At 37.0% G+C, this 27902-nt stretch overlaps 2 protein-coding genes across 3 annotated transcripts in view; both read left to right on the top strand.

Annotated features, from left to right (window-relative positions):
* entpd3 (ectonucleoside triphosphate diphosphohydrolase 3) overlaps nt 1-8291 on the top strand; it is a 10203-nt gene extending 1912 nt beyond the window's left edge. Inside the window, exons 3-10 of the mRNA XM_060870145.1 lie at nt 1913-2030; nt 3224-3365; nt 3664-3823; nt 4060-4287; nt 5153-5425; nt 5732-5842; nt 5959-6093; nt 6683-8291. Coding sequence (XP_060726128.1) covers nt 1913-2030; nt 3224-3365; nt 3664-3823; nt 4060-4287; nt 5153-5425; nt 5732-5842; nt 5959-6093; nt 6683-6874 — 1359 coding nt within the window. The 3' untranslated portion in view covers nt 6875-8291. The remainder of the gene's footprint in view (nt 1-1912; nt 2031-3223; nt 3366-3663; nt 3824-4059; nt 4288-5152; nt 5426-5731; nt 5843-5958; nt 6094-6682) is intronic.
* Nucleotides 8292-9259: 968 nt separating this feature from the next.
* Nucleotides 9260-26831, top strand: gask1a (golgi associated kinase 1A). Of its 2 annotated transcripts, none has more exons than XM_060869247.1 (6): nt 9260-9387; nt 9741-9857; nt 17532-18866; nt 22640-22762; nt 23733-23836; nt 25358-26831. In XM_060869247.1, the coding sequence occupies exons 3-6, from the start codon at nt 17547-17549 to the stop codon at nt 25554-25556; spliced, it is 1746 nt and encodes a 581-aa protein (XP_060725230.1). In that variant the 5' UTR covers nt 9260-9387; nt 9741-9857; nt 17532-17546; the 3' UTR covers nt 25557-26831. The 2 variants fall into 2 exon arrangements, with proteins under 2 accessions (XP_060725230.1, XP_060725231.1); XM_060869248.1 differs by having other exon boundaries at nt 9260-9396.
* The last annotated feature ends 1071 nt before the right edge of the window (nt 26832-27902 follow it).

Raw genomic sequence — 27902 nt, 5'->3', positions numbered from 1 at the left:
TGTTAGACTTAAAAAATATATATGTACACTCAGAGCCGATCCTGACCTCCCTGGGGCCCTAAGCAAAATTCTGCTAAAGGGCCCTTCTACCTGACCCGTGAGCCATGTATACCATTTGCCACACATTCACACTTGACACCCCACTGCTCCCACTACAAACTTCCCTCCTTTTGCTCCATCTCACAGTCAAAGAGTAAAACAATACAGAATTAAACGAGGTATAAACAAATCTTTATTGGATTGAATATTTTAAATCGAATTTTGAGTTGAATATTAGCAACTGAAATTAAATTAATTCCTGATATCAAAAATATGGTTACTACTAGAAATCACTCTTAATATTTACATTCTAAGTATTGAAAACTGAATTCTTGATATCAAAAATCCATATCATGTGAATGTATAAAAGCTGAAATGGCTTGCCATACCGTATCACTGTTTTATAGTATGCATGAGAGCGATATTTGATCCCTGATGGTTATTATTTACTGAGGGATGTGCATTCATATTGACCTGGCATTATGTCCATTCCAATGTAAATCCATCGGTTTCCATATTGCATTAACGTTGTTGTAACCTTGATTGAGAGACTATAAACATTGTCCTTTAGGAGTGCTATCACGCTACTTTTTGTACTGGTCCCCACACAGATGTTGCTGCTGGAAAGCGCGCGTGTCATTTCGTGCACGATATTGCACGCGCATATGAACGCATGTTCACGCGCGGCGCGGTTATCGAGCTGCCGTTTATAAACACCGTTGCCCTTGGGCGTTTATTCACGCGAATGTTCATGCAATAAATTGTTGTGTGACAGACAGGTCAAGAGATGCACTGGCAGCACTGCACAGCTAATTTAGCTAGTCAGATAGAGACTAGAGACAGCATCACATCAACTTAACTTTACTGTTATTTGCTCTTGCTGACATCAAACTTGAAGAGAATACAAGTTTACCTGATTGCTGTTCTCGCATTTCACTCTCATTTTGTTTCTTTTTTCTCTTTTCATGGCCAGATGTATAGCTCCGCTTCATATTGTCATCTACACAGTAAACATTAACACGCGCTGTAAAATGAGGCAGGGGAGGCGGGGCCCTGCGTAATTTGCGGGGCCCTACGCAACTTGCGTAGTGAGCGTATAGGGCCGATCGGCTCTGTGTAGACTGATTTGCTTTGCTATTTACATTATAAGGCCAAAGTGTATGGACACCTGACCATCATCTGCACATGTTCTATTCCAGAGTTAGTCCTTGTTTGCTATTATACAGTAATAAGCTCTTTGGTAAGGCTTTCTTCTAGATGTTGGGGATTTGCCCATTTAGCCACAAAAGCATTACTGCTGTGAGGTTAGACACTGATGTAGGGTGAGGAGGCCTGGGGTGTAGTCAGTGTTCCAGCTGTTTAATGGGGTTGAGGTGAGGGCTCTGTACAAGCCACTTGAGTCTTTCCATTCTGACCTTGGCACATTCAGGGGCATTGTCCTACTGGAACAGGTGTGGGCTAAGCTCCTTAGTGTCAGTGAATGGAAACTGTAATGCTACAGTATACAAACCCATTCTAGACAATTGTGTAATTTCTACCAAAAGTTGGGAGTAGGCTAACATGTAAGAGTGAAGGTCAGGTATCCACAAACCATTAGCAGTATAGTGTATGAATTCAAACATCAGAAATCAGAAGAGGTTATGAGTTTCAAACACTAGAATTGTTACAATTCTCACTGGAAAGAGAAAGTGCTTAGCACAATGATTCTGATGTATAACATGTAATACTGCCACTAACAAATGAAAAGAATTTATTATATTACAGGATCTGCGCACATTTCTCTCTCTCTCTCTCTCTCTCTCTCTCTCTCTCTCTCTCTCTCTCTCTCTCTCTCTCTCTCTCTCTTTCTTTCTCTGTGTGTGTTTGTGTGTAGTATGGTATTGTGTTGGATGCCGGCTCATCGAGAACCACAGTATATCTGTATCAGTGGCCAGCCGAGAAAGAGAACAACACCGGGGTTGTGACCCAGACTACAAAATGTCAGGTTGAAGGTGTGAAACCCAACATTTATCTAAAACTCTACCTAAAACTCTCAACCTGCACTGGGATTTCCTGAGCTGGATGTTAGGCGGTGAAATAATAAGACTACAGTCTTTAACTAATAAGCAATAAATACATGTATTTATTTATTTGTTTGTTTGTTTGTTTATCTATCTATCTATCCATCTATCTATCTATCTATCTATCTATCTATCTATCTATTTCATGAAAGCAAGAACAATACCTTGTTTTTAGACTATTATATTATATTCTTTCACAAGTGCAAGGGCGTCGATTTGGGTAGGGACGGTAGGGACATGTCCCTACCAATATCCAGGGAACAATCAATTGTCCCTAGCAATAACTCGACCAAGCCTATATATATATATATATATATATATATATATATATATATATATATATATATATATTTATACATAACCACTGATGTCCGTCTGTGTCTTGTGCTTTTTTTACTTATTTCATTTAACATTTATCCAGGAATCATTAAATAAGATTAAAAATATTTTACAACGGCGTTCTGTAAAAAATAGCACAACTTGTGGAACACAAACGGTTAACAGATCTACCCCTGCAATGAATCCCGCCTCTGTAACTCACCTCTCTAAAATGATTGGCCTTTGCCTTTTTTGAGTCCTGTCTCTCTAACCCAAGTCGCTGTTTGATTGGCTTTGTCTTTCTCGCTAATGTGTTGAGGTAGGAGGCTGCAGCTATATTCCGTTGTATAAAGCAATATGCAAAGTGATTATGCAGGCTACAGGTATGTGAGTAAGAAAGTATTCTTATAACAACAGTTTTATGAACAAAATACGGGGAATGTTGTCCCCACCAATGTAAAATAAATTATGTCCCCACCAAAAATTTGTCAATGAATTTGTCAAAAGATTTGTCGTAAGTTTGTCAAAATCAAACTTACGCCCTTGCATGAGTGATTGATACAGGAGAGATTTGGACTGAGCAACATTAAGTGAATATAGTGAATAAGCCAATAATAAATAAAAGGCTGATGCCTATTAAAAATGTATTCTCATCTAAAGACTGTATGATCACGCTATTTCTTATTGCAGTGTATCTTAATTAAGTGAGGGGTGACATTTATTATGTACTGGATAGTAGGCTACTAAAAGGCTAATTAAAATACATAAAGAAAATATAACGTGACTATAATCATATTTATTAACAGGTCCTGGTATCTCAGACATGACTGAAGATGCCTGGAACAGCCTTAGAAATTGTATGGAAGAAATAAAGAAAGTCATCCCTCTAAATCAACATAAATCAACGGCCATCTTTCTCGGCGCAACTGCTGGAATGAGATTGCTTAAGTAAGTTTTTTCTCTTTTGTGTGGTCAAATGTAATATTTTACATCTTTAACAATAAGTTCACAATTCCCTTATTATTAAAGCTTTACTATTTTAGAACAAGCAGTTTTTCTTCCCACCGTCACCTCTGGATTGGGTTTTCTGTAAAGCTACCTTGCAAAAATGTCTATTGTTAAAAGCTTCATACAAATAATACTTAGTTTAGTTTTTTTATTTCATATGAATGAAAGAGAATGAATTATCACCTGCTGAATATTATTAATTATCCCCTGCATCTTTTGTTGGGATATTTGTATATAGACAGAAGAATGAAGAGCAGTCCAATGATGTCCTGCAAGCCATGGACAAATATCTTCGTTCATTGCCATTCGATTTCCATAATGCTTCCATCATCTCAGGTCAGGAAGAAGGGCTGTATGGGTGGATCACTGTCAACTACCTGATGGGAAACTTCTTGGAGGTCAGGCCAAGAGTCTGACTCTTCATATTAACTCTTGTTAACTTGTTGTTAAGACAATAATGGGGATTTTATACATCTTCTTCCACACTAATTTGGGGAAACAAGGGTGTCACAAAGGTTAATAGGATATATTTATGTCTAGGCTAGTTAATTATCACAAGCATAAACTAATAATGGTAAATTAAAATTCATTAGTCATTTATTAAACGGTACTTTGTTTGCTTTAATCTGTACAGAAAAATATATGGAATGCTTGGGTTCATCCTCATGGAGCACAGACCGTGGGGTCACTGGACCTGGGTGGAGCCTCCACTCAGATCGCCTTCACTGCCCCATCTGATGCCACAGGAACAGATCTCATCAGAATTTCTCTCTATGGCTATGAATACAATGTATACACACACAGCTTCCTGTGCTATGGCAAAAATGAGGCTGAAAAAAAAGTTTTGGCAGAGCTTGTAAAGGTAACATTTTCTGATCCTGTAATAACTAAAATGTTAATTGCTGGAGAGAAAGCTGTTATACAACAACATTTGTATAATCATAGTAGAAAAAAAAAGCAAGGGATAGTTAGATATTTCATATGTTAGGTTTTGCCCATGTTCCCCAATAAGTAGCAAAAATATTCAAATACAGTAGAACGTCAATATAGTAACCCGAATGATTTTTCTTTTTTTTTTTTTTTTAGATCAATTGTAAATGTATTATTTATTTTCCTAGATCAAAAAACACAGATAAGGCAAACATAGCCCTCAGTTGTATGTACATGTAATGAACCTTTTCAAAGAATGCGAATTTAAAAATATTCTTTATTTAAAACTAAAAAAACCTGAATGCCATTACATCATGTGGACAATGTTCAGCCGCCGTTAACACTACATTATAGCATTACAGTATTGATCACTCCATTTGACTCATCTTAATCCTCATACTAATTACGCAAAGCAGGCTGGAGCAAAGCAGAGTGCAAAACCCCTGTAAAACCTTTCTTGTACTAATACAATAATGTCCATACGCAGTCCATTTAAAGCAATAGAGCAAGCTTAATCCTAGCTATATTAATGCCTTCCCAGACTACTCTGACATTAGCAATGCACTGTTCAGAAGTGGCAGATAAAATTACACTAGCCTTTATTAACCTTCCTCCTTTCTAGCTTGTTTTTCTTAGCTAGAAACCATACCATATACCGTAAATCACAGATTTAGCTGATGTGTCATCTGATGTGTGATGTGTCAGCTAATAAGCTGAATTTTTCTTAAGTGCATAGAACAATTTCACATTTATTTAATGGTATAATAACTGAACTTGGCATCTCTTGTCTTTCTCAGATGTCCTCTGATTGGTCACGTATAAATCACCCATGCTACCCTCTTGGCTTCAGCAACAGCATGCTTGGAAAAGACATATTTGGCAGCGAGTGTACAAAGCTTAGTATTCCGTCTCGATATGCCCCTGAGAGGTCCTTCACTTTCATTGGACAGAGTGATCCTTCCAAGTGCAAAAGTATTGTCAAGAGGATTTTTGACCTGAAGTCCTGTACTCGGAAAGAAAACTGCTCATTTAATGGAGTATACCAACCACCTGTGACAGGTGACTTCATGGTAGGCATTCTTAGCTAACGTTTATACATTAACTATGATAATATATCATCAAGCAGATTTTGTGGATTGCTAAACAAACAAGGAATTGAATCCAACATACTGAGGCAAACATTTAACAGTTACTTTTTAAGTGATGCTCATATCTTTATACAGGTTTTTTGAGGACTTATCTATCAGTTCTAATTATTCATTCAAGAGCAAGTTTAATATCGGTTTAGTCTTTCGTATGTGTAAAGCACAAATCCATCATCATGATGACAATATTTGTACTGCACTGTTGATGTTAATGTATCTGTTGCTGTTAAGGCCTATGCAGGATTTTACTACACAGCAGGGACTCTGAATTTGAAGGGCTCTAACAGTCTGGAGAAGTTTAACTCCACCATGTGGTCATTCTGCTCAATGGATTGGCAAACAGTGAGTGGCACCCATAGACTTTTAAAGAGAATTGTCTTTATTTGTTTTAAATTGTGCTGAATAAGTAAAATGACTGCTGACTGAGACAACTATGAATTTTTCTTTCTTTTTTTCAGCTCAAGAAAAACTACAACATTACAGAAAAACACTTAAAATCTTATTGTTACTCTGCAAACTATGTTCATACAATTCTTGCAGATGGATACAAGTTTAATGCTGGCAACTGGGAAACACTTGACTTTCAGAAGGAGGTACAGCATTACACCTAAAACACAATCAGACCCATTTCAGTAAATGCCATTATAGCCTGAAGCTAACGATCGATAATCAATTCAATTCAGATCTCAGGGTGTTAATGTTAAAACACAGTAAACCTAATAATATTTTGCAAAATATAATCACAAGCAGATTAAATAAGGCATCATAGTTATGCTCATCTTGAGCCTAGACAGAGTAAAAAAAGTTAGTGAATGAAAATATTAATAATAGAAATATAATCACAGATAAAACAATCACTGTGGTAATAAATAAAATTAATTAACAGGAGAAATGATTTTGTTTCATACTTTGTTAATTCTGTTACTATTGTAACAAGCCTCTTTCCAGTCTTTGACATATACGAGTTCAGTCATTATACATAAATTTTTTTTAGACTTTGATTTATTTTTAAAACCTTTCCTTTTTGAAAGACTCCTTCTGGTAGATACATTACTTCACATCACTTAACAACCTTTGTGACGTAACCCCAAGTATTTCCTGCACACAGCTCTAGTGTTGCGTTTAATTTAATGAGGTAATGGAAAATTCCCCCATTAAAATGTAACTCCTGGTGTTTTTCAGGTCAACAAGACAAGTATAGCCTGGTCCTTGGGCTACATGCTAGCTCAGTCTAACATGATCCCTGCAGAGGCAAAGCTCTTGAAGCTACCCATTTCCAACAGTGTGTTTGTTACTCTGCTCTTCCTGTTCTCCGCTCTCACCATCATCACCCTTATGTTCCTCATCATCACGCTGGTGCGGATCTTTTACTGATGTCTCTGAAAGCCTGTCTCAGGAGCATTTGTGCAGCAGCACTATAAAAAAAGCACAACAAAATGCAGGAAAACATATGTTTACCATGCTGTCTGTGCCACTAGTTCAGCTATTCCTGACAGGGCTCAGAAACAGGTTCTCACCACAATATTCACTGCCTGAAGTCTTGACATCTCTACCAAAGAGATGCACAATAGCACATGTAGCCTCTGATATATTATTGCAGCTAAATGAGGGATTACTCTTTATTGCCAGAATACAAAATAAAATATAGCTTTTACGATGATTTAATACTGAGAAAGAGGTCAAAGGATTTCTAGATTTGCTGACTGTGTTTAGATTTTATGACTTCAGTGTCATGCGCCGTGTAGCTAAGACGCTTAAAAGGAAATAAAGAGAATGTGTTTAAATTGAATGGGCTTTAAAAAAAAAAATGAGCATTTACCAATCATACATTTTATATGGCACATGTCACAAATGTTCATGTAATTCAAATGACTCTACATGATTATTATTGTAACTAAATTGATCAAAACAACTTGACATTATTCAGTTTAAACATGCTTTTACTATGCTTCAATATGTGAATCACTGCTTAAGGCAAAGTTGTGTGAGATTGTGCTAGATTTTTCACAATGGTGACAGATCTTAAATCTATATTTAAATCTATTTCAATTCATACTGGAATACTACGGTAATAAGAGGCAACAGCAATACTGTAGAATTGTGATAGTATGTATAGTATTGTTCCATATGCTTTTTGGAAAGAGAAAGTCGTTAAAAGGATTTATCATATTTAGAAAGTCCAGAATTAATATTTACTAAGTGATTGTACTTGCCAGTGCTACTACTAAAGCTATTGATCTGTAACCACTTCATTGATGTGTTTTCTATATTGAATGTGTTGCAACAGAAAGGCTCTAATTTGTGGTTTTATTTTAGAGCAATATAACAAACCAAGCCAAAGTGATAAATAGTAACCTGTATAAAAGAACTCTACATGTAGCCTTTAAGAACTTTCAGGTTAATGTTCTGTGCAAACCTGCCTTATAACGCACTACTAAACCCAAAATAATACTAATCCATTAAAGAAAAGAAAGATAGTGGAAACATGCTTTTCCAGCTTTAACATTTTGAAAAAGGTTTACATGGTGTTTTCAACAGATCTGTACATCTTATTGGTTAAGAAGTAAAAAATAAATAAAAATAAAAAAAAAAATAGAAAAAAAAGGAAAAGGTTAAAGGTCCATAGATCACGCTGAAAAATTATATTGCACAGGACACTGTTATCTCCTATCACAATGAAGAAAGCATACATTTTTGTTGTTTTTTATGTTTGCCTTGTTGTCTTGCACTGTGTGTTTTAAATAGGTTTGAATGCATGTTACATTTCAATGCACATTTTAGTGAAATGATAATAAACTTCAAGAATGTTAACAAACAACACAATTTTCCAGAATGATATATATTGTTATATGTTTTATGGTTCTTTTTTTCTCATAGATAAGAAAAGATAAGATAATATAAGATAAGACAAGATAAGATCATATAAAATAAGATAAAATACGATAAGATAATTTAAGATAAGATAAAATACGATAAGATAATTTAAGATAAGATCATTTAAGATAAGATCAGATTTATTTTTGCTTTATTTTTACTAGATCCGGTATATCTCATAAACCTGCCAGTAGAGAGCAGTATTGTCCTTTACAGTTACGGAGGACAAAAAGATTACCTTAAAGCTATTAAATTCATACTGAAAATAGGTAATATCTTGTTATATATGATTTGGATTACTCACGATTGTATCTGTTCTTCCTCCATAGGCTATTTCCAGTACACGTGTATGCACGCGTGAGCAGCGTGTTTCAAAGCTCGTGCGTGTGCGTTCCATTGCAAATGAATAACTCAGTTTCAGAGGAGTGCAGTGTGTAGTGCAGTGTGTAGTGCAGTGTGTAGTGCAGTGTGTAGTGCAAGTGTGTAGTGCAGTGTGTAGTGCAAGTGTGTAGTGCAGTGTGTAGTGCAAGTGTGTAGTGCAGTGTGTAGTGCAGTTTGTAGTGCAGTGTGTAGGATGGAAATCAAATCAGATCATTCAAAGTTTCAGGTTAATGCATGGCGCCGGATCACAGTCAAGTCTCCAGATTTAAAAAGTTGTGCTTAAAAGGCTACGTTTACACCTTGAGTGCTCATAAGACGTCACTGATGGGTCTGAGAGAACACTAGAAGTGTTAATTCACCACTTTTAATGAGTAGGTGCTTCCTCCCAGCCTCCTCGTGCCTCTCCATTTGTGCTCTTCCAGGCGTTTTTTCAAGGTTTCCCTATGGATTAAAGCCGGCGCATTCTGCAGCTCTCAAGTTTCACTCTTCACCACAAACCTACGAATCCGGAGGGATTGTTCTGCTCAACCAGTCTGGCCCTCTGCTGAGGTTTCCGTCCTGGGACAAGAGAAGATTATGAACTTGTAAAGTTTTGCAGCTTTTCAGCCTCGAAGTTGAAGTGGAACTCAAAGGTGCGCACGGTGCGAAAGCGCAACACGGGGGTCTGCAACCCACACACACACACACACAAACTCTCTCTCTCACACACACACACTCACACACACACACACACACACAAACTCTCTCTCTCTCTCACACACACACACTCACACACACACACACACACACACACAAACATAGACACACTCTCTCACACACGCACACACACAAACACGCACAAACATAGACACACTCTCTCACACACACACACACACACGCACACACACAAACACGCACGCATGCACCCTGCGGATGTAAATAAGATATGAAGAATCTGAAGACAAAAAAAGAGTGGAATAATGAAGCTTGCGTTCGGGTTCTGCAGCCTACTGCTGTCTCATGCCATAGGAATGAGGATGATGATGTGGCGATGAAGGAGAAATGTTCACGACCACGGACAGATGTGTGTGAATTTTAAACAGCTGGAAAAACTTTTGTAAAGGTAAGAGGACATCATTAATGGGGTTTTTTTTCTGTGAGAAAGTTTGTGAGAAATGGCTCTGTTCCCACAGCCCTCTCTCCGTTAGTCTACCAAATGCAGAAAATTATCACTGTGTAGTTTTGCATCGTTGCAAGTTTGTGCTTTTTTAACGGAGTTAAATTTTACTGCATGATTACTACCATGCATACTCTCATATGAATAATGCACATCCTCTATATGTATAACCACCTAGAGCTTAGCCTTAAGGTTGTTAACTATTTAGTTCAATCAGTATTTATCCTTTTTTTTTTAACATAGCAAAGAATTAAGTGCCTTCTGTGGAATTATTGCTAGTGTATGTTCTTATAGCCCACATTCCTTAAAGAAGTCACAGGAGATTCTGTTGTGTTTTTCTGATTGTTTTATTCTGCTGTACCTTTAACTGTATCTGTACTCTGCTTTAATTATTATGCTTGTGAGGACCATCCTTTGGCACAAATATTCATTCATTCCTGGTCTGGGTCTATGTGCATCCAGAGCCTATCCATAGGAACACTAGGTGGGAGAATTCACCCCCAAATGGGACACCAGTCAAGTGCAGGACACTATGAACAAACCTTTTTACACTTTTGAGCAATATAGTCTGCCTACCTGCAGTTTTTTTTGAGGTGGGAGGTAACAGGAGGACCCGGAGTAAATTCAGAAGAACATAGGACAATATGTGAAATGCCACACAGATAGTCAAGCACAGGATCAAACATATCTTGATCTGGAGTGTAATAGGTCTTCTTTTCTTCTGTACTCAGATTTTATTGAAAAAATATTCATTTTTGTTGCATAATTTAGTTTAGTGAGTCAGATACATGGAACATAAGTAGACAAAGGCTTAATGTCCTGTTGGATGCTTTGTGTGATTAATGATGTAAAGAAAATTAATTGGATGATAAGTTTTGTGTGTGTGTGTGTGTTTGTGTGTGTTCACATCTGCTAGCTGTGCATTTGCACTTTTGCCTTGAAAGCTTGGATTAGATTGAATGCAGATCCTTGAGTGACGCAGTCTAAACAAGCCCAGGATCTACTTCAGTGTTCAGTCATGCATTATGAATGATGCATGTATTGCTAACTGGCTTAACCATAAATCTGTCACTCACAGATCCTTGGAGAATGCAGATTTATTGGTAAAGTATTTGTTGTGTGAAGAGTGATTGCATTCCTTAATATTAGTCATGACACTTATATTGGTGTGTTGTAACTAAGTCAAGTGAGAGAAATGCAAATAAGACAATTCAGACTAAGAAAGAATCCATATTAATGTAAGAATTCATGATTTTTGGAGACTAAACTTTTGAGTGCACAGAATCCAGCGTGTGTGTCAGCTTGTTCTGCGAAAGACAGAAGTTTTACATCTTTAATATGTGTTGTTTGGATTTGTTTTAAATGAAGTAAAATGACTGAAATGCATCCTGTCCCTAGAACCCAGTTTGCTATGGCATTTTGACATTTTTCAATTGATTGTGAAATAAAGTCTGAAGGAAAAAAACTGTTTATTGACAGCCTGCTAATATTAAATAGTATAGCATAAGTGTGTATAAAGTATATCATATGTGTGGCCAACCAAATTCCTGCACAGCAGAATATAGTAGTTTATTGCACCTGCTGGAAGATATATTTAACTGATTATTAATTTACAACAAAACAATTAGTTTACAGTGCATAGAAATTAATAAATAACTTCTAAACATCATAAGTGCATGTAAATATGTCATCATTTCCTGCTTCTGTTTGACTTCCAAACAGTCAACCTACATTACCCATGATTCCCAGTCATGTCAGAATGTCACCTTATGAATTTCTTGCTCTGTCACATCACCAGACACATCCTTAACCAGTCTACACCAGATGCCTAATAACACTCACTTGTTTGCAATCAGTATGTCTTTCTCCAGCACCTTGTCTGATGTTATACAGCATCATTTGGCCATATACTTGATACATATTCTGCCCGTTTGAATTTCTCTAGTTTATGCCTGTTTTCTCGTATCTTGGTAACTTTGTGTATTTTTCAATCCTTCCTTCACTTGCAACCCTTCGTCTGCAAATCATGATAGTACACAGTATGCTTTAGGTTAGCAACATTCTGGTGCATTACATAGATGTTCCTAATTAGGCAGTTTTATTACATCAGTTTAAAACGCTCACAAAGCACTTTATTAGGCGCACCTACAATTACCTAACCATCTAATCATACGGCAGCAGTGAATAATGGGAAAGACTCTCTGTGTGCTTTCATGGTTACTATATAATGTTTGTTTGGGGATATGTAGGAGGCATGAACCAGTGTCATGGTCAAATTCAAATCATATCAGCAAAACAAAACAATATTTAACATGCCTTCAACACAATATTCTTTATTTTTATTGTCCCACAGTACTCAATGATTGGCATGCTCATTGATCCACCAACTCATATGACAAAATTTTTGCTATATTATTATTTCCTCCATTTCATTTTCTGTAGGAAATTATAACTCTTGTTGATATATCTCCCATTCAAGATCAAAGATATCATGAAACTTTGTGTGTTTATGTAAATAGCAGGTAGGCCATAGTCAGGTCGGTGCACAGGTAGGTGAGAAGATATGAAAACAATATATCTGTAGTGTGTTTGTGAGTCCAAAAGGCAGGCAAGAATTCCTTTATGTCTTATCAGATGTATGGAAGGCCTGTCTGTAACATCAACAACAGAGGAGCCAGGATCTGTTGAGCCAAAGTAATTTTATAGCCAACTGAATGTGCAACATTTTCATCCATAACAGTGACAGAGGTGGGAAGGAATTCAGTTTGATCAGTCATATGGCAACGCATTCTGGCCCAAAGTGCCTGTCTCTCTCATGTTCAGAACCACATAAAGTCCTGCTGTGCTACAGGTGGTGTAAAGGAAGGTGATCCACATTGTTGTGGATTTGCCATTTCCTGTATTAATCAGATTGTATCAGCTCAGTAGGAATACATTCCTCATAGACAGGAGGTATGCTTGTGATATTTTGTGCACCTTGGTGACTGACTAATACACAAACTGAGTGCATCAGTTTGAGCCAGATTGCACATGCATAGAAAATGCATGGAATTATATCCTTCTATGCTGCTCCAGTGTTCAAAGTGTGGACAAACCAAATAGAACATCTTTAGTAATGTCTTTTTCCTTGGAAATATCACAAGCCAGGAGAACCAGTCTGATACTCTTTGAGCTTTTTAATTTAAAAACCAAATTCCACAACCAAAACCACATAGATTGCAACACATGCAGTCAAGCAGGGCAATAAAAAACAGAAAAAGCACAGAACCAAATGCTTAGAAATACACAATAGGCAACAAGCTACCAAAACATAGTAAAGTGTATATGGAGTGGCAAGGTATCAAGTGGGACTTCAATAATAGTTATGAGGATGAGAATAGTTTTCACCACATACACTGGGTACTACTGTTAAAACACTGAAGTATTCCTTATTAATTCCTGAATAATGTAAATAATCTGTTTATTAAATACAAGTTATGTTATGAATCTTTTCTACTCATTTTTGGTTAATCCTATGTTTTTCTAAACAGTCACCTAATGCATTTCTAACAGCAGAAAACAACTACAGAATAAGAAAACTACAAACACATACAAAAACCAAGTCCATGTGACTGAACACTAAGTTGATAGATGGAACAGGAGCAGATGGTTTGTCTCTCTGTCATGTACATACTTTTGTTTTGTCTCTGGTACACTATTTTACTTTCACCATAATTCATGTTATTCTTATCAGACGTTTCCTAAATCCTAAACGTTCAGTAATGCAAATACATTTCTGTTGTGTCTTCCAGTCCAGAAAGAAATGTAGACTGGCATGGAGAGGAGATGCACTGACGCTGTGTACTGTCACTTATACTAATAAACTTATTTTATTTACTTTGATAAAAAAAATCTGATACCAAGTGATGCTTCATGACATATGCTTCTGCTCATGCACAGACGATACAAGTAACAGTGATGTGGATATATTACAGGATTAATGATGCTAATCAATAATCAGACTGCACCCAGCGTGGATGACCGAGTGCAAAGAACAGCAAGCATGGTCATTAAAATCTGATTATTTGTGAGCTTGTAGCTGTGAGGTGAACATAAAGAGAAATGGTTCAGGATAACAGCTTTTCAGTCCTATGAGCAATGAGCACAGCAAAATACATGAGCAGCACATGACAGCAACCAACACTGCAGTACAATGCTGAACAAGTGAGAAAAATGTCTGCACACAACCCTAGCTGAGTGAAAATTACAACAATTATCCAGTATTTTGTTCTTGAAGATTGTATGCTATTTGTCCTTGACATCAAGGGATTGATGCCATGAAAACACTGGTAGCTGTACAGAAGAGGCAAAACCCTCCCTTCTCCACTCAACCCTACTCACTCCTATTTGTGTATTGCACCTAGCTTATTCTGTTCATTTTAAACCAGCTAACATTATAAAGTAAAAACCCAGTAGTAGCCTAATTACATGAAAATGCACGTGCATTTTAATTGGCTAATATTTAAACAAAGCAAAAATAAACAGGACTAAATAAAACTAAATATTCATTCTAAAATACTCATGCCAATATTAAGTTCATTACTGACAACTGCCAAAATTTATGTCTTTGTATCAGTCTATTCATAATTCCCTAGTTGAACATCACATACTTCTAAGATCAAAAATACTCTCTCTCTCTCTCTCTCTCTCTCTCTCTCTCTCTCTCTCTCTCTCTCTCTCTCTCTCTCTCTCTCTCTCTCTCTCTCTCTCTGTCTGTCTGTCTGTCTCTGGAACAGTTGAGTAAACAAAGTGTCTCTTCTGAACTGACATGACTTTCCTGACATCTCAAATGGTCTCAAGGTGCATTTTTGTTCAATTACTACCAACCGCAGAACAAGTATTTTTTTGCTCCGTTTCTGACTTTCCCGTTCATCACAAACAATGCAAGCTATTTATTTTCTTTCTTCCTCTTGACTGATATGACTTGCTGTTTTTGCCATTGAAATGTCTCTAACTTGCAAGCTAGAGGCAATGTAATTATGCAGCACTGGCAGCTTGTAAGAAGGCCTGATCATTATCATTGAAATTGGCTCTGACCTTATCTTAATCATCTCCTTGGTGGGTTTTGCATTAACCTGTCCCTGCTGTGTCTTTATTATCCTCCATGTTTAATGAGATCAGCTCCTTTGAGATCTTCTCTCAGTCACAGCCTGTTTGCCTGGTAAAAGTCTAAATGTCCTCACTTGTCTGTACCTGTGCTGGAATTAGTTAAAGGCATAGTACAACATTGTCCATTTCATAAAAAATACAAACAACATCAACAACAAAAAAAACTGCTGTTTGGATGTTGGAAGCTTATATTTTTTTACAGTATGAACAACTGACTTATGTTTGAGGCACTGCCATATCAAAGGTTTTTTGACCAGTTGACAGAACACAGATTTTCAGTGACATGAGCACTTGGAGGATCTAAAGACAAATTTAATAAAGTAAGCAGATATATCTCTTGAATAAAATGTGAATTAAAATAATCCATTAACACTATGTGTGGTTTTACATAGCTAGAGACATAACCAGTGGCATATTGAAAGTCACTGAGCTCTCACTCTCACGCACTCATTTTCTACCGCTTATCCGAACTACCTCGGGTAACGGGGAGCCTGTGCCTATCTCAGGCATCATCGGGCATCAAGGCAGGATACACCCTGGACGGAGTTCCAACCCATCGCAGGGCACACACACACACACACACACACACTCTCATTCACTCACGCAATCACATACTACGGACAATTTTCCAGAGATGCCAATCAACCTACCATGCATGTCTTTGGACCGGGGGAGGAACCTGGAGTACCCGGAGGAAACCCCCAAGGCACGGGGAGAAAATGCAAACTCCGCACACACAAGGCGGAGGCGGGAATCAGTCACTGGGCTCTTCAGTACAATCCATTGTGCCAATGCTTGTCTATGGAGATTGCATGACTAAATGTTTGAGCTGGATTTTTATGAACCGTTTAGCTGGGAAATCTGGGAATAAGACATTATCAAGAATAAACTGAATGAAAACAAGTCGTAACTAATTGCTCTTCAGTCTCTCAGTCTGTCTGGGTGTTTTGCTTGGAGCACTGCCTTGTTGAGAAGTATGACACCTTCGCCTCACTCTTTGGAACTTGGAGAGTGTTAAAGTAGTTTAAGGCAGTACGCTAGGCATGAGAGTATTCTGACAGGAATGGTATGTCCTAAACGCTTGTCTGCTTAATTAGGAAGGTGTCATCCAAAATGTGAAAAAAACAAAACAAAAAAACTTGAGGTGTTATATTCATTACATCTATGTTCAACATTAATAGAACATTAAATATGGATCTACTACATTATGCCTGATCATGTATAATATAACTGTAATAATAATATATATATAATATTATATATATTTATATATTATATGATATACTATATCTTACATTTTAATTGTGTCTGTACTACTATTTACTCAAAAAACAAATATATAGACATTTCTGTCCTATTCTGTCATGACTGTCACTTCAGAGTTTGCTCTAAGCAAACACATGCCATTTATGCGGCTCCCTGTTTGTTTTGTTAGTATGGGGAGCCACAAACCCAAACCCTTATTATAAATCAGTTACTGCTGCTAACTCACCATAATATTACTTCCATACCCATCTCTCTCTACAATACACCATCCATAAAACATGCCAGTGTGATGAAGCGCACATCTCCGCAGAAGGTTGGCTTGTATATTAGTTTCCTCAGAGGCAGGGAAAACCAATCCATAAGAACGTTAGCTCTTTGGTGCTACAGGCATGACATTCTTCAACTTGCCAAATAATGGGAGCCTTTCATAAGCACTATCTGGAAAAGTCATAAAAACATTCAGCCACTGTGAGAGATCCTACAGATATCCTACAGAGTCGACACATTCCTCTCCCCTCAGGTTTCTCTTTTTGCTATATAGATACAGAGACAGGCAGCATGGGTATAGCAGATGTACCTTTTGAGTAGAAGGGAAATGTTCCAGGGGGAAAAAATGTGAGACAAAAATACACTTTTGTGAAAAAACTAAACCTCAAAGCAATATTGACAAAAATGCTGGGTTTTATGCAAAGGAAAAAACTTGAAAACAGTGTTTTGCCTTCCATTATTTCCTATTTTTAGGTATACATTGGTAGACAATTGTCGCTATAGGCAGCCTAAAATTACAGCTTACAGTTAAAGAAAATGGCATATTGGGGCCAAGATAATTAAAGAAGTCCACTGAAAGAAAGGCTAAATACATGTTTGGGGTCATTCCTCAGAAAGATTTCTGTGATGATTAAAGCAGTTTTCAGATCAGTTCTCTCTCTCTCTCTCTCTCTCTCTCTCACTCTCTCTCTCTCTCTCTCTCTCTCTCTCTCCTTTCCAGCATATAGGCATGTCTGACCACTGTATTTACTTATAGCTCCAGCCCCTGAATGGAATTTTGCTGATATTTATTGTCTCTTCCTGCAACCTGAGCTGTTTTTTTTTTTTTGCCTAGTTTAGTGGAAATAGCTATTTTGTGATTTGCTGACATTGGCACGCAAGTAGTTATAGCTGTATGATTTATCTTAATCAGCACTGTTTCTTTGCTCTGTCTGGCAGGCCCTGGGAGGAGAGATGAAGCTGAAAGTGAAGCGGCGCTACATTGTGGTCTTTCTGTCTCTCCTCACCCTGTCAGCAATGATGATAAACACATATTCACCTTTGCCCTGTGAGCAGAAATGTTTGCTATCACAAGGGCCTCACCCTAACCAACCCACTGAGACAGAAGCAAGGGACTCTAAGCATCTACCTCCAAGCATTCGAAGAGGATTTTGGAAGCTTTATAAAATAAAAGCTTCAGAAAAGCACATACTATTAATTGACCAGCATCATCGGAAAGGCAGTAAGGTACAGGAAAATGTCCAGATTTCATCCAGAGGTAATGCAAAAAGAACATTTGTGAAGGGAAAACAAGAGTCCTCTCAAGGCAGAAACAAGCCCTCCAACCAGACATATATGGCCAATACAAATAAAAAATTGTCTAACCAACCAGGCAATGGCATTGACTCCAAATATCATCTTCATGTTCCAAGACATGACCAAACCATATTTCAGTCTGCCAACATGCATTCCCTCCACACAGCCATTAAGCCATGCAGGCACAAATGCACTCCAGATGGGCCCAAACCAGAGGGGCTGAAGTGGAAATCTAGTGTAGGGTTGTCTGTAAAACATGAATGGGACACAAAAGTAACCAAAACATATGAAAGTCAAGCACAGATCTCTGAGAAGAAGCTTCAGTCTATGGTTGAAAACAACCGTATCTCTGGAGAAGGGGCTGAGGGGACAGACTTCATGACTAACTGGTGTAAAACTTTGCATGATCAGCATTTCAGTGAAGTTTTAGACCAAACTAGAGCTGAATTTTTGCCTTGGTTTAGTAAAGATGATGTAAAAAAGATGAATCTCCTTGCCAGAGGTACTGTGTTGAGTAAAGCCAGAATTCCAGGTCATGGCCAAGTGCTTCAAGTGGGACTCGGTGGTTGCAATGAAAATACTGCTCCACCAACGGGGGACCATTACAGACTCTGCCAAACAGGACAGTGTGCCCTGATCAAGCGCCCCAATGATTGGTTTGAAGTTCTTGCGTTTCATTTGGATAGGGTCTTGGGTTTGAACCGCAGTCTTCCAGCAGTGCTAAGGACCTTTCATAGTGATCTGTTGCCATACAAGTATACCACTGGTTCAGGCAGACCTGTGGTGTGGTGGGACCCAGATATTCAACATCTACCTGATGATGATAATGACCAGAACTCTTTTTCTCTCATGTGGCCCCAGTATCAGGATTTGCTCAAAGCTAAATGTGGGATGCAAATACCTCTGAATTCTTCAGTGTGTGTAGGTGTACATCATTCAGAGTGGGGAAGATTGGCGCTGTTTGACTTCCTGCTCCAGGTGAGAGGTTAGAGTCAAATTGCTTATTTGTCTTATTGGAAGCCAAGAAACATAATAAACACTTAAAGAACCCTGTTTCCTCTGAATATAGGCATAAATGAATTTTGGGAAGTGATGTCTGTAGGGTATCCAGATAAGATTATGCACAGCAGCATGAGGTGAGTCATTCTGTAAGTGTAGGAGCTTCAGGCTGAAATTGTTGCAGGGACAGAGGAGTATCAGGAACAATCTGGCATGTCCACAGGTTTAGAGCAGCCAGGGAAGGAGAAGAGTTTTAGCATCTGGCATGAATTCAACTAAACAAAAACGTATCATTATTGCAATAGTATTTTAACATTATCAGTATTGAAATTAGTTTTTAAAATGATTCACTGAGTGAAATGGAAGATTCTAAGTCCTGCCAAAAGCAGTACTGCACAAAATCCTGATGAGCTTTTACATCAGTTCATTCATTTCCCTCTCAGACAGCAGCCCATCTCAGACTGCTTTGTGCAATGAGCCTGCTTTTTCCTTCTTATTTTGTTTTGATTGCATTTTCTATTCTAACAAATGGGTTTTCTGATACGCTTCTATTTAGAAGAACCCTAGTACATAATTCGGTCTACAGTGTGGTTGATGGTTGAATTCATTCTTCCGTGAATCACTGATGAGTTCAATGTCCATGCCGTAGGGCTGTGTTTTATTACACATATACCTTAATAATGAGTCATGTAATTAGAATGGTGATATATCTACTTAGTTTACTTACCCAGCCCATTAGGCAAAGACTTGGATAGGTTTAGTGTTTACACTGAAGCAATAGCCACACAGTAATAGCACTGCAGTAAGAGTAAATGGCATTTGTAATCTGTCAATTATAGCTAATGATGTTATTAATTAAAGGCTTAAGCTTGTAGGACAGAAACCTAATTGAGTTGTTTGAATATGTTTGTTTCATTTTGTTCATACTGCTTAATAAGTAACACCAATAAATAGAGGCTATCAGATAAGAAAATTCTTCCTGCAAACAGCAGTGCACAAACTAAAAATCTATATTTCAGCATCGAAACAATGGCGATCATATGCAAATAATAACAAATGGAATTTGTTTTTGCACAGAGCAGAGAATAATAATAGGTCAAAGTCACAAATCAGTAAAGTATACAGTAAATAGTGTAGCCTCTAGGTTTAAGATATAGTAACATTTTACTAATTCTTGTTGAACTTTACAGTCAGTACTCTGGTACAGTAAGTGAGATGGTTAGACGATAATATTTATCAATGGTCAGCTAGGATCAGATGATAATGTGAGTTTGATCTGTCCAGTACAGGATATGCATTTTAATGGTAATAAACTAGAGACTGAAATTGACAAACCAAATAATTTCTGTCTTTATGAACCATTATGGTTTATGTAGTGGTGCAGAACTGTTATACTGTATGTCCTTATAAATCACTATAGGACAAAACCCTTGATTGTTTAAGGCAGCAAACAATAAAATTCAATGAATGTGTAGTGCTTATACAGAGTGTGTATACACATTTGAGTGTAAGATGAGATAGCTATGATAGTCCATGAAAGAAATGGAGAAAAAAGTCAATGAGTGTAACCTGGCCAACAGCTAATAGCATACTATTGATTTGGTGTGATTTGCTGAGCAGGATCCCTGAACACTTGTTTTAAGATTCTCGCTGAACAGCTCTGTGGGCTTTAAGCTGCAAGTTAACACCAATCATTGTGAAGGACACATTCACTGTCACTACAGAAGAATTTCTGGGAACTGTGCATAAGACCTTTATGCATTGAGCTATTTTTCTTTTATAAAGTTTTGGTGTTTCAAGGCAACAAAGCAAAGCATGCTATGGAATATAAATTGTTCTTATTAATCCATACTATACATTACTTAGGGTTACTGTATACACCATTGGTATACACCACAGGGGCCAGGAAACCCAAAATGTACTTAAGGTATGGTATGGGCTGGCTGAGCATGTACATATGTCATTTGGCCTATGCTTATATATAGAATGTAGAGGTTATTATTATTTATTAATTATATGTTATTATGCATTTACATTTTTTTATTTATCATGGAATTACCTTCAGGTCAGTTTGGTCATTGTAGGATTCACAGCTTTTCCATCAGTAGTGCAGAACTTACTATTGAATATATACTATTCAAAATACGATTCAAAAAAGACAATCATTAAGGGGGATTAAAAATATTCATATATCTATTTGTAATCTACAGTGTAAAATTATTTGATATGCTTCACTGGATCCATATTGCACAAGATTATATAACTGAGTAATAAGGTTCTGAAAGTTAGCTAAACTCAGCTAAAAGAAACCACATAGAGGATGTCATGAAGATGAATACACTGTTTATAGAATACAGTCCAGTGTGTGTTGGAACAGAAACATGTTGACAAAAAAGACAAATAAATTTAAAAAAAAAAAATTTACTAACTGTGTAATATTCTCTCTCTCTCTCTGTCTCTCTCTCTCTCTCTCTCTCTCTCTCTCTCTCTCTCTCTATATATATATATATATATATATATATATATATATATATATATATATATATATATATGTGTGTGTGTGTGATCTATTTTATAGTTCATAATGGGACTCCCAAGCTCCATATTCTCTATATTACATTGTCCATATAAAAATTAATTCTTCACACTGAGGTTAATTGCCTCCCACTGGCTGTTCTGAATGTGCAAAATTTATACTCCAAACTGTGGCCACACAAATACCTGTTGGACTGAAACTGGGTTCTTGTGCGCATTTGTGAGCTGCTTTTCACAGCCGTGTGCAAAGTTACAGGAACGTGTGAAAGCCTGAGTATGGGGAAAGAGTGCTAGAGTGTGCTGTTCCATTGTACAGTGTGATGGTCATTTTTACCCATAATCCTCCCTATTGTTATTTCAATTACCATGTGAACTGTGCTGTAACTGTGAACCCATGCTGTATTTGTTTACCTTTTTCACCCAGTTACCCTGTGATCTGAACTTTAGAACTACTTCTCTAATGACACAAAAATCTTCAGTAGAAGGCTTATGTAATGACTGCCAAATCCTCCTGTATATGGATGCTTAACCATCTACTGAGTCTTGTTCATTAAAAACAAGGATACATTTTCTGATGATCAGAAAATTACACTATACCATCATCTTTATAATTATCACACTCCAAGGTCACTGCCATATTGATGAGATCTATATCTGCTGTCATAATTGGAGCATGGAATTGAAAACCCATGCTAAAAAATTGCGCAGATACATGTTTGAAATTCACCTTCAGAAAACAACCAACTATTTGGGTGGGTTATACTGTAATGTCTTCTAGTATGGTTTGCACTCTCCTCTTTATTTTCACTAAACATTAAAGTATTGGCACTCTTGGCTCTGTGTGGGTGCGTGGGCAGCCATTTCTTGCCGAGCCAAGGTACTGTTCACTGGAGAAGCAATATTATAAAACCTATTATAGCCCTGATAAAACAAACCTCAACCACAGCTCTGCATAGTACAACCTTCAAGATATAAACCACACAGGAAAAAACAGGAATGTGAAACAAAGATACAGTATATTTGAAAGCAGCCTCTTTGACATAATAGCATTACTTAATCTAATCTTATCTCATAACATTCTCATTCTTATATCTTATAGCATTGCATTTGTTTCTATTTCATCTAGCTGTAATAATAGTGCTGTGAAGGTGACAGCGTGGTTCCTTCTCTAATCCACTCACTCTGTGTATATGTGTGTGTGTGTTTATCTCCCGCAGGTGAACGACAGACTGGACCGATACTGCTGTGGGTTCCAGCCTGACCCTGCTGATATGTGTGTGGAGAACCTTCTCAATGTCAAATGTGCAAACCCTAAAGATTTAATGCTGGTGCATATTCTGGTAATGTCATTTTCTCTTTTGGCTGCATGGAGGTTTTTATACGAAACCTTTATACCAAAGTAGTTTAAAGTGGCGTTTCTACATTGAGAAATCATCCATGTCCTTGGTTTAGGATTTATCTCTCTCGCTGACATCCTTGCATGTATAAATGATGACATGGTGGCTTCACTGAAACATAACACTCTTGCACTTTTTAGCTCCTGATGCATGCAGTTCTGCCAACTTGCCAGAAGACAAGAAGCAGATAGAATCTGCTGCAATCCCTATGAAATAACACATTTTTTTACCTGTGCAGAATATGAGAGGATATTTTAGTTGTTATTATATTTTACTCACCGATAAATGCTAAAATTAACATCCTGGCCACTCTGCTCTATACAGTCGAGAGTATGCAGAGTTTTATTTCCCTCTTGAATCCCTGAGCAACAACTAAACATAGAACCAGTTATTTTTATTATACTGTCTTGTTTTCTGAAATACTTCACACTCACATATCAAAAATAAATAGATGTATAGTTGAATAGTTATCATGGGATATCACACATTTTCCAGTGGGTTACATTTTATGGTACGCAAATGACTGGTACTCTGCAATGGATTTTGGATCTAGCATCCCCATAAAAGATTAGAAATTCTTTATAATTTATTTACACACATTCTGAGAATGTTAAATGTAATATGCAGAATGAAATTGTAATTATATCAGAAATGACAGAAATGCTCTAAGGCCTTAAAACTGTCAGCAATGTGTCAGGTGCATTTTCTTCCTTCTTATATGATTTGACAAATGTGTCAGCTTTGCTTTTTGTTCATTGTCGAAAAGCTTTAAGATTATTAATATGTTTAGAACACATTAACATAATTTGGTTTCAGGTATAATGAAATTGTTTCATTGGGTGCTGACTAGCTCTCTCTCTCTCTCTCTCTCTCTCTCTCTCTCTCTCTCTCTCTCTCTCTTTTTTCTCTCCAGGTTCGGAGGACAGATCCCTCCAGACTAGTCTTTATAGATAATGCAGGCAGGCCTCAGCACCCACAAGACAACCTCAACTTCAGACTGATTGAGGGCATTGAGGAGTAAGTGCTGACATTTATTAATCATGACCTGTAAAAAGCTACTGCCTATAAAGTCTTATGCATATGCATGTCCTATACATATGCATTGATGTATCTACTTTATATAAAGGCTTTTATTTATTCCATTTGAAGAGTTCAACAAAAACTTTAGATAACATGTCAGAGAAAATGTTCAAGACAACACACGTTGTTCAAGTTATCTTCATTTATTACTATTGTGTATGTTAAGTAAAAATGCATTATCCAGTGTACACTAGAATGTAGACATTAAAATCATTAAAATCAAATAATTTTTCAAAAAATATATAAAATGTGAATTTAATGTTTATTTTTTTATCCTAAACTTGAGCTTAGCTGCTGTTCTTATTTCTGGGGCTCAGCACATGGTGCAGGTAAAGACACAGGGCAACTCCCGTTGCCCCGTTGACTAAGGTAACTAAGTGCAAGAGTGGGGCAGACGAGGAAGGGAGAACACAGGCTACCAACCAGATCAACAAAAACTGAGCATCCTGGCCAGCGTGCAAACCAAGCAGTTTTGTTTCACACTCAGTAGCGCTAGCCACCAAGTTGATTGCAGAAGCAGTGTAGTGGTGCTAATGAGATATGATGTGGTGTCATATCTGTAGGAGCTTCAGAATTAGTCTCAACACATATGGTACTGCGGTGAGGCAAAAAAATATTAAAATGCTTTTGCAGCTTTGTAGCAGCATTCCTTGTCGAATCCCTAGCAGCTTCCATGTTGAATGGATCTGCCTTGTGTTTTCTTTAATCTTTATCCAAACTACTTTGATTTGTGCTTATAGTTTTAAGTTTATATAAGATTGCCATGTACGTTCTTGGTGCTAGCTGTGTGTAAAATAAATTGATGAACTGCTGTGTTAAACTGTGTGATGCACAGTTTTTTATCCCGGGAGTTAGATTTTGGTACAACACCAGAAAAGGGTAGAATGTGAATTTGATTGGGAAACAGATTTATTGAATTCATTTGATTTTATCAATTTTGTATATATTCTATGAACATTTAGACGAGCTACTCAGAAGTGTGGCACATTGGAATCCACTGATTTAGCTAGCAGTGACTAGTAATCTCATGCTTACTGGCGGTTTCCAGAAAAATGGCAGAATCAGAATGACAGTGTATGTATATTTATATTATCTCCAGTGTGCAAAGATGTATGACAAATTTTCAGAGAATCAATTAAACACAAAGAAAGTTACAGATGTGATGTATTGCTATAAAGAGCAACAGCAGGTAATATGACATCTGCTGTTTTTTTTATCTTTGACATGGTCCACCAGCATTCAAGCAATCAGACAAGGTGCCTCAACCAGCATGACAATTATTTTGGCTATCAATTCAGAAAACTAGCCCAACTTCAGTAGCATTTCTACATGTATATTAAGGGTGTGGTTAAGGGAACACTGAGGTAATATTTGCTTGGATTGTGAGCTTCATATCAGCTAGCTTCACTTAATCTAAACCAAAATAGCCTGAGTGCAGAGCATGTTTTTGATTGGCAGGTTTCCAGAAAGAGCCATGTCAGTGCTGCGGTCTGGCTGTCTGGAGCAGCTGCTCCTGCGCTCACTGTCTGTGGATAAGGAGCTGTGGGAGCGTCAAGGAGGAGAAGCAGGGCTCAGAGCCATCATCCAAACTCTGCAGCACAGAGCTCAAATCCTGCTGCAGCACACCCAGAACATGAGAGTAAACAGTGATCTGTGAAAAGACACCTGTTTAAAAGAACTTATGCTGACTACATGCAGGCAAGTTAAAAGTTGTCAGATTGTGTTTTTTTTTTATTTTTATTAATAATAGGTGATAGTTACAGCTGCTGCTGCATAGTGTGAATAATAATAATAATTATTATTATTATTATTGTTATTATTATTATTATTATTATTATTATTATTATTATTATAAAATGTATATAGTTGTCAAACAACAGGTGCAGTGCACTTGCAAGAAAATGCTTTCTAATGCGTCTAATATTGATGTTGACCATTCTCAAGAATAACTTGGGAATATTTTTGTAGTTTTTTTCACCATCCTCAAAATTCTTTGTACAAAATAAACTGATAAGCTAACCTAAAAGTAAAGTTTAATTAGTTAGTTAGTTGGTTAGTTGGTTAGTTAGGCATCCATGTCCTCGATTAGATTTAGGAAATGTGGAACTTACAATTAATACAGTACACTATTGAGATGTGAGACAGTTTTGCAGAAACAAATTTGGTCTGTTGAACATTGTTGTGTTCTCAGACGTCTTAGAGAAATCCCATCAGACAGAGTTCAAAGATTTAATCTCATCATCTGAGCTGAGCTGATCTGATTACTTCTGACAATCTAGATTGTTTGTTAATTGAAGTTATTCTTAATAACCTCAGAATAATAACTCAAATGACAAAATGACAATGTTATGTTATTCTTTACTGGAAGCAGTGATCGATAACGCATGACTCATAAAAGACTATGCTGACTGACTCGTTTCCATGCCGAGAGATTACAATGAATGCAGTGTGTTGCCATGAAGGATATGAAATGATATTCTGTTTTACATTATATATTCTTTATAAACAATGTGAATACTAGCTGTATTAGTTTGTTATACATGATCAAGTGAAAAAGTTATTTGTAGTGTACTCAAGACTTTGGGACTGTACTGAGACCAAATCTGCTGTTCAGCTGCTACAGTATGAACAGGAAAACTGACTGAATGTGGCTTGCAGTAGAAAACTGAAGAGATGCTGCTGGGTGGAAAGGCATGTCTAAGAAAAGAAATACTGTGTCAGCATTTCTTCTGTGACAAAGATGGTTAACTCTTTCAGTTGCACAGCTTTACTCGGTTCAGCCATTTGTAAAGATAATCTGGTGCTAAACAGCCAAACAAATTTTCAGCGTTTTAGCTGAGGTATGAGGATTAGTTTCTACTTCAGGAAAACAGGAAATAATTTTATTTCTATTCTTAACATAGGAAAACGGTTTCTTTTCATATTTAGTAACAGACTTAATAGTCTGTTACTTAATAGTTCTGATATATGAGGCTTAATAAAGTTTCCCTTTCATTTATGCCTGTTTTAGTCATTTATTTTGGAATTATTCAGGAGAATTGTATTGAATTTGTCTGAGTTTTTTAAATCTCCAAGTATGAATACACTGCTGTCAGAACATCTGGATAACAAACTATGAACTTCAGCATTATGAGACTGTAAATAATATACCAAAGTAACACTTGCACAATTGATTTTTATTATAATATTAAAAATAATATATATCATTTTGATAATGTATTACCCAAATCAGTTAAATAATCAACACCTGAATATAATTTTCATCAATGAGTACAACTAACTGCTTAATGAACAATAATACATTAATTATTATGTTTTCTGTTGATAATTTTATGGCAACATTCAGAGCTTAATAGTTCATATATTTACACCAATGTTTAATATTTAGATTATAAGCAAATACTTATACCCGGAGGTAAGTCATTTATTCAAATTTAGGCAGGGAGCAAGGAACCAACCCAGACACTGCGGGGTTAACTCTCAATGCCGGTCCCAAGCCCGGATAGAAATGAGAGGAAGGGCCTGAGGAAGGGCATCTGGTGTAAAAATCTGTGCCAAAACGAATATGCAGATCAGATGATCTGCTATGGGACCCCTAGTGGGAGCAGCTGAAGGAAAACAACACAACAGTAGGTGTTTATGGTTAATGGAACCTTCATGTAAATCAGTCACTATGGATTATATTTATGTATCATGGTGAGTCATGGTGGACCCAGAGCCTATCCCGGGATGACGGGCAGAAAAGGAATTTCACACTGGACATACTAGTAATACTGTTTTAAACAATTCATTCCACATCCAGTCCTTTATCCAGTCCTTCACATGCAACATACATTTTTGTAATTGTAACCCCAAAAATATCTTCTGCTTCTAATTACACAGTTCAATCTACATTCCTTTTATCCTCATGTTCACACACTTATACAGATGTTTAACACCTGGAAACACTAGGATTGCATTGAACAAACACTGTTGTTCACTGAATATGCTGTTGTAGATTTCC

This window comes from Tachysurus vachellii, chromosome 5 (genome assembly GCF_030014155.1).
Source record: "Tachysurus vachellii isolate PV-2020 chromosome 5, HZAU_Pvac_v1, whole genome shotgun sequence".
Taxonomy (NCBI): domain Eukaryota; kingdom Metazoa; phylum Chordata; class Actinopteri; order Siluriformes; family Bagridae; genus Tachysurus; species Tachysurus vachellii.
This window is presented reverse-complemented; position numbering and strand designations above follow the sequence as displayed.